The sequence below is a fragment of the Pseudopodoces humilis genome, chromosome 1 (genome assembly GCF_049639895.1).
Source record: "Pseudopodoces humilis isolate 2021_Gansu_Grassland_sample_001 chromosome 1, ASM4963989v1, whole genome shotgun sequence".
NCBI lineage: Eukaryota > Metazoa > Chordata > Aves > Passeriformes > Paridae > Pseudopodoces > Pseudopodoces humilis.
Window position 1 is genome coordinate 11109361 of NC_142200.1, and position 11491 is coordinate 11120851.

Consider the following 11491-nt stretch of genomic DNA (forward strand, 5'->3'; position numbering starts at 1 on the left):
GTACCTCATATCCAGCTGTTCTTTTATTGCAGACTCACCCCAGATCTTAGTTAATCTTAAAGTTAACTGGTAAAATTTTATTTCTGATGAGATTTCCCTTCCTCTTCAACATGTCAGTCCTTGAAATCTCTGTCTTTGCTACACAAACTGGATACAAGAGAATATTCTCTCTGCTGTCATAAAACACCTTAGGTAGACTTGTTTCACAGGTCCTTGGCTACTAAAGGGTGAATTGGTCTTGCTGGTGTTGAATTTCTGAGAGTGAATAGAGCTCAGTAGTGCCCTGACAACTCTGCCAGTATTCTTGACCATGTCCAGGTTCTAGGTTGGACCTGGACACACACCCCTACAGAGTGGGATGCCACTTCCAAGGGGGATATGTGGAAGAGCATTTTAGCTGGTAAAATGGTTCATGTGGTTATTCCCCTTGGCCTTTGAGTAGTTGAATTAGATGCTGTTGTAGAGGTCTGACAGCAGCAAAGGTACATAAAGGTCTGCACTGAAAATTGGAGAAGTTCCTAGGTAGGAGGAAAGTGTTTGATGTGTTCGGTGGACATTTTGTATCCTGCATTTTCCTTTACTTTCCATCCAAGCCCCTGGTATTTTCTGCCTCTGCTGTTAGGAGAAGGCAGGTGGCAAGCACAGGCCATCACTTCTGCACTCAGCAGAGTGCATGTACCTTCCTGCTGGCTGCTGGGCAGGAGGGTTGGAGTCAGAGTGCTTTTGGTGTATGCATCCTACCTGCAGAGGCACATGCATACAGGTCATGCACTTTGGAAACCTCCGGTTTGGTAAGTATCACTTCTTTCTCTGTTCCATAATATTTGAATTCAGATGAGCTTTTCACAAGCACTTTTGCAGATCAGAATGTACAAGAACTTGTAAATGTAAGTGACATTTGCTACTCCATGCTTTAAATCTAAACTTGGTGTCTTCAAAGTACTGATGATCTGCTTTTCTGTATAAATCAGTTGTCTCAGTATATTGCATGTTTGGACTACAGGTGCCCTCAGCTTCTTGCTCTGAGCAGCAGCAGAATTGAGATGCTGAAATTGCAATGAGGAGTTGAGATTGCTGCCTCAATTCCCTCATTCCTAAGCAGTGTGGCAAGTTCTCGCATTAAGCAAGTGGCTTATTTATTTTTTTCATAGATTTCCTGAACATTAGTAATAGTTTTGAGCAGTTTCTAATTGATTTTTAAAATCCTAACCCTTTGCTTCTCTCATCCTTCCCTCTCTTCTGTGTGTCTCTGTGTATGTGCTTCTTGTCTTTTTGTTTGTGATTTTTTTCTTTTCTGGTGGCTTGTGTATCCTTTCCCTGTGTTGCGGTGCTGTTTTATTTGCTGCAGAATTCGTCCAGCTCTGCCTCCTCAGAAGCCTCTGAAACCTGCCAGTCAGTGAGCGAGTGCAGTTCCCCCACCTCAGTCAGCTCAGGCTCCACCATGGGGGCTTGGGCCTCCACAGATAAGGTGAAAAACTTCATCTCCAAGACATACAAACCTACTAGTTCATTATCTAAACCCTGCAACATTTGGACAAAACCCCCATGCATGGCATGCAGCCAGGATTCCTCATTGTGAGGATGAGATTAGGAACTGCTACACACTCCCTTAGAAATTGATATGTTTGAATAAAAAACACAATTTCCTTTAAACTAGCTACTAGGAGAAGCTACAGATTGGGCGTTTTACAGAGGTAGCTTTGTAAGAAAAGGTAATTTCCTGGCTTTTCTACTCAAATTGTGGAATGCTGCCCAAACCCAGCTGCTTGCCTGACAGAAAGCACCTTGCCCAGGTTGTGCTGTTTGTGGCTTCTCCCATCTCTCCCATTAGGTAGCATACATTACACTGAGTAATGGGGGTTATTTTTTTGACCAAAAAGGAAAGCAGAATACACATGGTTGTAATAAATTACATGGGATACACCCACAATCGGGAGAGGAAGTGCTAGCAGTCTCCTTTCTCATCTGGTAAATCCTTGCTGTTGGTTTTTTTTGGTTTTTTCTTCCACTCACATAGCCAGAACACGTCATGTTTGAAGGCTTTATGCTTGTCCTCTCTGTCCAGCTACACAGACTAAATGCCACCAAAGCAAATGCCTTCAGGATTGGAAAAGTTCTGTTTCTGCGTCCACAGTCTGCAGGGTACCTAAATTGCAAAGGCTTTTTCACATTGTGCTGCTTTCGTGGACAGAAGGGAAAGCTGCTCAGCCTGGAGACAATGACTGCTAGATTGATGCCTGAAATTTGTTAGAGATAACAATTTTCAGGTGATCTCACTTGTGAACCAAGCATCGTATCAATTTTCTGTTTTTTATTTGCAGTGAATTGAAGAATTTCCTTTCTTTTGTTTTAAGATAGAGATTTTCTCCCTAGATCATCAGTCACAGTGTATTTTCGTATTCATTCTGTTTATATTAATTTCTCTGTTTTTGTTTTTTTATTTGTTTCATTTCCAGTTGTCTAATGGGTTTTATCACTGTAGTTTATCAAGTGACCCATCCGTAGCTTCAGTTGGTGCAGGTCCTTTCCCTCATTTCCCGCCTGTCTCCCGCGCGTGGACTCGGGCTCCCTCAGCCCTCCTTCCAGACTACGTTCATTATTACACCATTGGGCCAGGCATGTTACCATCATCTAAGATCCCTAGCTGGAAGGTTTGTGTTCCTTTTGTTGTGGCAGTCCTCACCTCCTCATACCAACAGCATGCGCACAGCAGTTGTTGCTCCCTTTCAGTCCATGTAATTACTGGTTGATTTGCTCTGTTTGGTATCACACTGAATGGGCACTGCATGGTGAAAATCAGACCTAAAATCCGGTTGTGGGTTTTTCTGAATGACCTTGTGTGTTCTGGCACCAACTGAAACATACCAAAGCTGACAACACTTAGGTAGGAAGGAATACTTTAGCTCTGAAAACACTCTGGGCTCTATTCAGGGAGAAAAGAGCTTCTTTAGCACTGTCAAAGTGCTCACTTGAGCAGGGAAGGGCATCCAGTTCTCTTAGTGGGACCATACATTGGACACCCTGATGTTCTCCCTGTGGCTGGGCCCGTGGCTGTAGGCAGGCACACTCTCCTAGATCCAGCTGGAGTGGTTTAAGAAGGTGCTCAGCACCAGGTAAACCCAAGTGGTGACTGAAGCTTACTGCCACAGACTGGAAGTGCTCACCCAGCTCGTTCTGCTCTCTTGGGGAGACCACCAAAAAAGAGTGCAGTAACATCTCTCAGTTGCTCCAGCTGGATCTGCAGGGATCTTACTTGGCATCAAAACATGTCTGCTCTGCTACAGCCTGAAAGTTCATCCCTGCCAGGTGGTTCCCCTGGGAGACTCTGCCCTAGAGCAAAGGGAAAAGGTCTCTTGTTAGTTGCTCTGGATCCTCAGCAAGGCTGATGTGCAATCAATAGTAGCTGTGCAGATTTTAAGTGCCTGTGGATGGTTATATAATACTGCATATGCACCACGGGACCGTGTATATACATGTAAATTGAGCTCACTTGTTACAGATGCCCCTACTCTCTGTCCAGCAGCTGGAGACTGTTGGGATACATACAGGGTGGCCACAGTGGTCCTGGGCCTTCAGGGTCATTTGTTGTGTCTCTGCTAGAAGCACTTTGGCAATATATTTCACAGCAAAACTCTTGGAGCAGATACAGAGCTGTCAAGGCAAAGCAGAGTTTCATCTGAGTTAACAAAACCAAAATACCTGTCTGTACAAGGGGGTGTGTCAGTAGCTGCCTTGTGCTTCTCATTCCTTGGACTGAGACACCTCAGAAATCCCAGTGTGGTCTTAGTCCATCATTAATTGTCTATCAGAAGGCTGTGGGAGTCTGCCCAGCAGGCAGCTGTGAGGGTGTGGGGCCCATTCTCATGCACAAGTTGTTTCTTTCATTTTTAAAGCAGCCTTTGTCTCAGTGAAAGAAAATTTAGGATTGGATTGCCCCTGCAGCAGCTGGTGTTGGGGGAGCTTCTGCTTAGCACTGGTTCTGCATCCCAGCACAGGTCCTGGATGAGTCAAGCTCTTTGTGTGTAGCATGTGGGTTCTAGACACCCTCAGGTGCCCCCAGTGAATACAGCCCCCATGGCCTGAGGAATTTCTGTTTCAAATTTAGCGCAAATAATTTAGAGTGAGCTTAGTCTTTCTTCAGTACAGACTGTCATTATAAACTAGGTTTTAGTTAGTAAGTAAACTGAGAGATAATTCAGAGTAACTTGCTCCACTGTGTTTGAAAAATCTGTTCAAGCCTAATTTTTCAGAACTGAAGACATCTGTAACAGCACGTAATACTAGAACCTGTGTACATCTGGAACAGTTACATCACTGATTGGACATTTATCTGTATCTTTTGCTGTGTGACAATGATTTTTGTGCTTGAAATTCTGAAAATGTAGGCTTAACACCATGAAATTTCATTTACACAAAATTGTAGTATCAAAATGTTGAACACTTTCATATAAGAAGGTTTAGGGTAGAATGGGAAATTTAGATTCCCTTTAATAAAGGAAATAGGTTTAATAAATTAAGATTTCTAATATCCTCAAAATTTATTTCTCACCTTATTCAGAAAGGCATATCCAATTTGATACACAATCTGTTGCATTAAAATTGCCCTTTTGCGTAGTTTTGCTTGTAATTAAAGCACAGTTCCTGCTGAAAGCTGTCCCTAACGAGCTCGTTTCCTTAGGACTGGGCCAAGCCAGGCCCGTACGATCAGCCCATGGTGAACACCTTGCAACGTCGCAAAGAAAAGCGTGAGCCAGATCTCAATGGAGCAGCTCAGAGCGGAGCCCCTGCACCCCCCGAAGAGGCCCAGAGACCTCGGAGCATGACAGTGTCAGCTGCCACAAGGGTGAAGCTCTCATTTCAAATACATTCTTTAAAGTGTAAAGGTGTAAAGGAAATGGCTGTGCTGGCTCCTGCCAGTACTTAGGATGTGCTTCACGTTGTGTTTATCTGGGAAGTGGTGCTGGTGTGGTCGGTGGGAATCACGCGGGCAGGAGGGAATGTGCTGTTGGGTATTGACTTTTATAGAGCACTGTACTCCAAATAAACATCTGTTCCTAAGCCCAAGCAAATGGCTGGGCACAGTCCTGTTGGATTGTGGTGGTGACAAGCTCTGATGGGGAGGAGAGATAGCTAAAAGTGGGTGAAGGTGATGGATCCTTCCAGGCGTAACATGTCTCTCCTGTGTGTAAGCAGCAGGGTGAGGAGATGGAGGCCTGTGAGGAGCTGGCACTCGCTCTGTCCAGAGGGCTGCAGTTGGACACCCAGAGGAGCAGTCGGGATTCCTTGCAGTGCTCCAGTGGCTACAGCACCCAGACAACAACTCCATGCTGTTCAGAGGACACGATCCCATCTCAAGGTACCCATTCAGGAGATGTTCCTTTTTGGAGCATTCCCACCCTGGCCATCACACACTCAGCCCATAGTGCCAAGGAGCAGCTATCACTTGCTAGCTTTGTAGTCAGCTAGGGATGAAGGCTGGCATTGTGGTTAGGAAGATATTTCCAGATTGAAATGCAGCCTGGATTTATTAACTATAGAAGCCTCCACTGCTGCATAGTGTACTGAACAACTGTATTTTCTTGTGCACTACTTCAGTGAGTTTCAGCCTAAGGACACCACGATTTTAAAGAGGATCCTGGAATTATAAATGACACTGACACTGCATCCAGTACTTCTTGGGTTCTTTCTGAGCTATTGTCTCAGCAAATACACACTCATGAGCTTTGCCATGTTCACCAGCACTCACAGTCTGCTCTTTGTTCCCCTTGGTGACTTTTTATTTTCTGGCCTAAGCAGAAATTTTGTAATTGGAAAAAGAATCCATTGGAGACCTTAACTTAGGCATAGCTAGGAAGCTGCAGTAAGGTGTTGGGTTTTGTACCCTGTTTCAGAACCAGCAGCAAACTGAGAGAGACCAGGCTTGATGTTTGCAGTTCAAGCCTTGTTTGCTCAGCTGGTGTGGCTGTGCTGTGCAGTCACAGGAGGCAGAAGGGCTTGTGGAGGGCTAAGCTTGGCTCAGCACTTAGTGGAAAGCAAGGAACCCAGTGCAATTATTAAAGCTGAAGCTGAGTTTTCAGAGCTGACAGCTGGTATTTACTTTGCAAAATAAACAAATTTGCTGCTGAAGTCACTGGTACACAGTCCCCTGAACCCACCTGCCTAATATTTCAAGTATTTCTATTTACACATGGTGGTATGTGGCTTGTACGATGCTGGTTTTGATATCTTTGTGTTGGTGACAGAGCTCATTCTCTTTCACAAGAACTATGGGCCCCCTGCAGCTGTAGGATTGATCTGCTGTGATGCCTTCAGGCATCAAACCTTGGTCACAGAATCTTGGACTTTCTTCCTTCTAAAGGTGGAAACTCCCTTAATTCTTACTGACTCCAGGCTTTTTTGGTTATTTATACATACTTCAGACTTACTGATGTGACTCAGCTGTCTGCTCCAGCTTGATCCTAACTCTGTCTTTTGGCATCAGTTTCAGATTATGATTATTTCTCTGTGAGTGGTGACCAGGAGGCAGAACAACAAGAGTTTGACAAATCTTCCACCATCCCAAGAAACAGTGACATTAGCCAGTCCTATCGCAGAATGTTTCAAACCAAGCGTCCTGCTTCCACCGCAGGTCTGCCAACCACGCTGGGACCGGTCATCGTCACCCCTGGCGTCGCCACCATCCGACGGACGCCTTCCACCAAGCCTTCGGTCAGGCGTGGGACCATCGGCGGAGGCCCCATTCCCATCAAGACTCCGGTGATTCCTGTCAAAACACCGACTGTTCCCGATATCCCGGGAGGGCTGCCCGGTGCCCTCGCAGGGACAGAAGAGTGCCCCGAGCAAAGTCTAGAGTCTCCAGCAGCAGGAGATGGTGGGCAAGCTGTCACCAGCCTGCCCTCGTGGAGCGGGCAAGCGGCCGTCAACCCTCCGGCGTCGGGCCAGAAACTGGGTGCTGCCGAGGAGCAGAGGCAGGCGGTCCCCGAGAGCGAGGGGGAGGAGAGCGAGCGGGATGGGGTCGGCAGCCTGGCGCCCGCGGGGCAGCCGGAGCTGGAGCCCGGCGAGCTGAGCCCCGGTGATGTCCCACAGGGGGAGGATATGCTCAACGCCATTCGGCGCGGCGTCAAGCTGAAGAAGACGACCACAAATGATCGCTCAGCACCTCGTATTTCCTAGAAGTGGAGAATCTGCCAGACTACTGAACGCCGAGAAGGAACTGTGAGAAAACTAATTTGTCTCTATCCATTCCAATCTGTAATCAATGATTTTTTTAAGATACTCGGTAACAGACAGTCTGAAAGTACTCTAAATGAGAAAACAAATGAAAGAGCATAGTAAGACATAATCTTCAGTGGTGTTTTAATTTGTAAATATCAATGATTTTGTTTCTGCATTTTTTTGATCTAAGTTACACTTTTAATTTTTTCTGAAGGTGCCAAATCCCATTTACCTTTTTTATAACTCTCTTTGTAAAGTTTTAATCATAGAAGAAAAAAAACTTGTCAAGTAGTTAACTTCAGCAAAGGGATTTAATGAAAATTTGGCTTTTTTGCAAGCTTTTGTAGAGCGCCTTGTAATAGTGAGGTTAAAAAATAGAACAATGGGACTTACTACAGTTTAAGTCAAGCTATATGGAAAGGATCTTCATTTAAGTATTTAAAAAAGTTCGAAAAGCAGGAATAAAAATTGACAATAAAGCAATATATAATGCAAGGAAGAAACCTGCAGTTGGTAGAATTATTGGGGGGTAGTGGGGGGAGGGAGATGCCATCAAAATAGCAGATGCTGTTGCACAAAAGTAGCCTAGTAGGATGAATTACTAGTAGCTTCATGGTAAATGCATCAGAATAAGCCATATTGGATTGCAGTGTTTTGTTTCTGTAGGGTGTTTTAAAAACTGGGTTTTTCCACATTTCTTTTTTGACTGCACAGCAGCAACTCTCAGTCACATGCATGCAGCCTTAACTGTGTAGGCTTGGTTCTTCCACCTTCACGTTTTGTTCCACTCATCCTTCCGCTGAATACAAACAAGGACAACAGGCTTAAGGCAGTTATAAATGTGAAAACATTTTTAAAATGCAAGCAGGGAGTTCTTAGATGTTATCAAAATGCCTTTTTCTGACTGTGCCCAGCAGGCTGGGCACCTTAGAAAGCCCAACTATTTTGAGAAAACACTTAAAAATTTGACAGGTGAAACCAGCTTGTGATCTAATAAACTGCGAATGTTTCTTTCCAATACAGGGGCTTGTTTTTCTTAACTTCTTTTAAAAAGCAGTTGATTGGCTTTTCTTAAATACCGAAAAGGGTTGAGGGGTGGGGGGTGGGGGGGTGATACTGGTTTTTTGATAATACTGGGAGTCTGACCAATATAATCTCTTTTTTTGTACTTTTAAGTATTTTGGAACGCTGTTGATAGAATCATTAAGAGTTGGATTTTTTCCTTAAAGTAAAAGTAAGTTATTGCTGCAATACCCGTCTCCTAAAGCTGACAGAAATGTGCAGACCCCTTGGCATGACACCTGTTCCAGTCAGACAATCTAGAAGGATGCTGTCTGCCCGTCCACAGCAGACCCACATCTGGAGGGACACCAGACTTGCGGATCCGGGATTGTTTAAAAATGCACCAAATAACAAATGTAAGGGGCTGGTTTCCACCACACACTGCAGATTTCTGTTGGCTCTAGACTTGCCTACATGACCTTTTATGCTTTAATACATAACTGCATTGGATGTGAAACTTCTAGTAACTGTGTAGTCACTGTGTTCTATATGACATTTTACACTGCTGTGCTTGCTAAACTTTTTTTTTTTTGTTATGGCTTAAAAGCAAAAAGAAAAAAAAGCATGATTCTTAGAAAATATTAAACCTTCCTTTCTTTGAAAAACAAGCTCCTTATTACAGAATATAATAAACAGTAGTGCCTGTGGTGTAGCCCACCAATCTTGATACAGTAGCTGATGCATTGTGCAAATGAGGCTGTGAGATGGTTTTTGCATAAACAAAAACTGTTAGAAGATAATCTCAATAGTTAAAAGTGTTATTTAAACCTTTGAAATAAATGGATGTAACTGTACCCAAGTACAGCTTTTCACTTGTTTAGTTCTTAAACGTTAGTATAATCAGTAAAATTTAATATAAAATGTTGCCAAATTCAATGTAGAAAGAATGTGACAAAACACTTTGGATAGTTCTATTGTTTGTGTTTTTGCATATTGTAAAAGCAGTGTCACAGCTGAAAAATAAATTGTTTCTAATGGTAAATTATTGTGGTTTAGTTGCTAGTTTGTACTGAGAGTTGACCTCTCCCTGTGCAGTTTTTTGTTCTAAACTGGTATAAATAATTGCTGTAAGTGTGTCTCCCTTCTACATTGTAATGATTGCTTAAGCCTACATTATAAATAAAGAACTGCTGAAAAACTCCCGTATTTTGCTTCTTAAAGACTTTCTGCTTCCAGAACATTGCATATCAGTGGTGGCCTTCATCAGACATCTCAAGATCATGCAGGTTCCTTCCATCTGTGTATAATAGAAGCAAGAGAGAATTAAAAACCAAGTAAATAAAATTGCATATATCTGTGTTTTACTGATGGGTATCAGTGGAGCAGAAGTGCAGTGCTAACAATGGAAATTCCCATGAAATAGTAGCAGATGACATTTCCTTGCACCTCCCTGTTGTTACCTGGCCAGGAAGCACAGATGACTGCATTTTTGTGCATCCACCTCAGTGCTGGACTGCAGTTCCTTAGGGCAGAGGAGGAAAACTGCTGTCAACACTGCCAGTGCTACAGCCAGAATTTATCAAGCACAACACTAGTACCATCTTCCACAGCTCCCCGAGGGACTGAAAACTTCTTTTGTTCAGCTTTCTCTCCACTGAAGGCAGAGTGGGGAGGATGTTGCTCCCTCTTGGAGCTGCCACACAATAGCCCATTGTTTCTTTGCCACTGCAATGATATATTTTTATCTAAAGGTATCAATTTGTCACTGCACTGGGCTTATGAGGCAGGTTTAGATAGCAGAGGGCTACAGGAGTGGCTTCTGTGAGAAGCTGCCAGAAGCTTCCCCCATGTCTGAAAGAGCCAATGCCAGCCTGCTCCAGGATGGACCCACCACTGGCCATGGCCAAGCCCAACAGTGACAGTGGTAATGCCTCAGGGATAAAAGATTTAAGAAGGAGAAAAGGTTACTGTGGGACAGCAATAGCAGGTGGAGAGAGAAGTGAGAGTGTGAGGGAAACAGCCCTGCATACACCCAGGTCAATGAGGAAGGAGGGGCAGGAGCTGCTCCAGAGGCTAGAGCAGAGATTCCCCTGCAGGGGATGGAGCTGTGCCTCTGCAGCCCGTGGAGGTGCATGGGGAAGCAGAGATCCACCTGCAGCCCATGCTGGAATCGGTGCTCAAAGGAGGCTGAGACCCCGTGGAAGCATGTGCTGGAGCAGGCTCCTGGCAGAACCTCTGGACCCCTGCAGAGGAGCCCATGCCTTTAGTTCACTTTGGGTCAGCTATCCTGAGTCCTGACTGCCCCCTCCCAAGATCTTTCCCACCCCCAGCCAAGTGGTGAGGGGGATGCCAAGTGGACACCCTGGACACTGGAGCACTGCTTAGCAGTAGCACAGCACTGGTGTGCTCTTGGGACTAGGAGGGCTGTCCTATAGAAAGTTAACCCATCCCATCCCAATACAGTCAGGAAGATGTTAAAGGAAAAACCAGTGTGGTTTGGCTGGAAATGTCTCCAAAAGGATCATGGTTCCATTTCCCCATCCCTCTATGGCTCTATTTAAAGTACTGCTGAGCATCTTGTCTTGCTCAGGTGTCAGTGCTTTGCTCAGCTGTTTCAATACTGAAGGCACTTGTTCCAAGTGACAGCTCCAGCCTGAGGTGTGGCACGTACCGAACAGCTGTGCTGGAAGAGGGCACACCTCAATTCCATCACTGCTTTTGGACTGAGCACAGGAAACAGATCCTGCTTCCTGGCGGGAATGAAAATTGCACCTGTGGAATATGTAAAGCTGTTTTTTTGGAGTTTTTTCAAAATTCATACCTATTTTATCATGGAGTCTTATTGGAAATGAGATTAAAAGTTTCTAAAACTCAACCAGATAAAAGCCTTATTCATAAGCTACATGTTTAGTTCCTAGAAGAGCTGAATTTCATACTTCGGCATCTTTTGTTCAGTTTGGGTTCACAGAAATACTAAGCCTTAGGCTTAAACATGGGCACAGTCAAGTAACTTCTGTAGAACGAAGATTAGGGAACCTAAAGCTCCTAGCCCTAAAATCAGGAAAACAGCTGAAGGGCCAGGTTCTCCTATGAGCTTTTGCTCAGTGGCTGTATCCCATCTGTTCTCTCAGACGGCAATTAATGAAAGTGTTAGCACAACATCCCCTGTCTCCTACCAATGCTGGTGACCAGGAGCAAACAGCTTTTTGTCCTCAGTTTAGTGTCACACTGGCAGAACCATTTGTGACCTATGAATGGGCACACAAGAGCCACA

The 11491-nt window shown here is 44.5% G+C and overlaps 1 protein-coding gene across 21 annotated transcripts in view; it reads left to right on the forward strand.

The window, feature by feature from the left end:
• Positions 1-9423, forward strand: part of MTSS1 (MTSS I-BAR domain containing 1) — a 125545-nt gene extending 116122 nt beyond the window's left edge. For 9 of the 21 annotated variants that reach the window (XM_088064219.1, XM_014255274.2, XM_014255265.2 and 6 more), the window contains 5 exons: positions 1349-1468; positions 2457-2651; positions 4679-4843; positions 5194-5356; positions 6482-9423. In XM_088064219.1, the coding sequence (XP_087920345.1) occupies positions 1349-1468; positions 2457-2651; positions 4679-4843; positions 5194-5356; positions 6482-7173 (1335 nt within the window). In that variant the 3' untranslated portion in view covers positions 7174-9423. The remainder of the gene's footprint in view (positions 1-1348; positions 1469-2456; positions 2652-4678; positions 4844-5193; positions 5357-6481) is intronic. The other 12 variants (XM_088064286.1, XM_088064278.1, XM_088064301.1 and 9 more) reach the window with 5 other exon arrangements.
• Positions 9424-11491: the final 2068 nt, after the last annotated feature.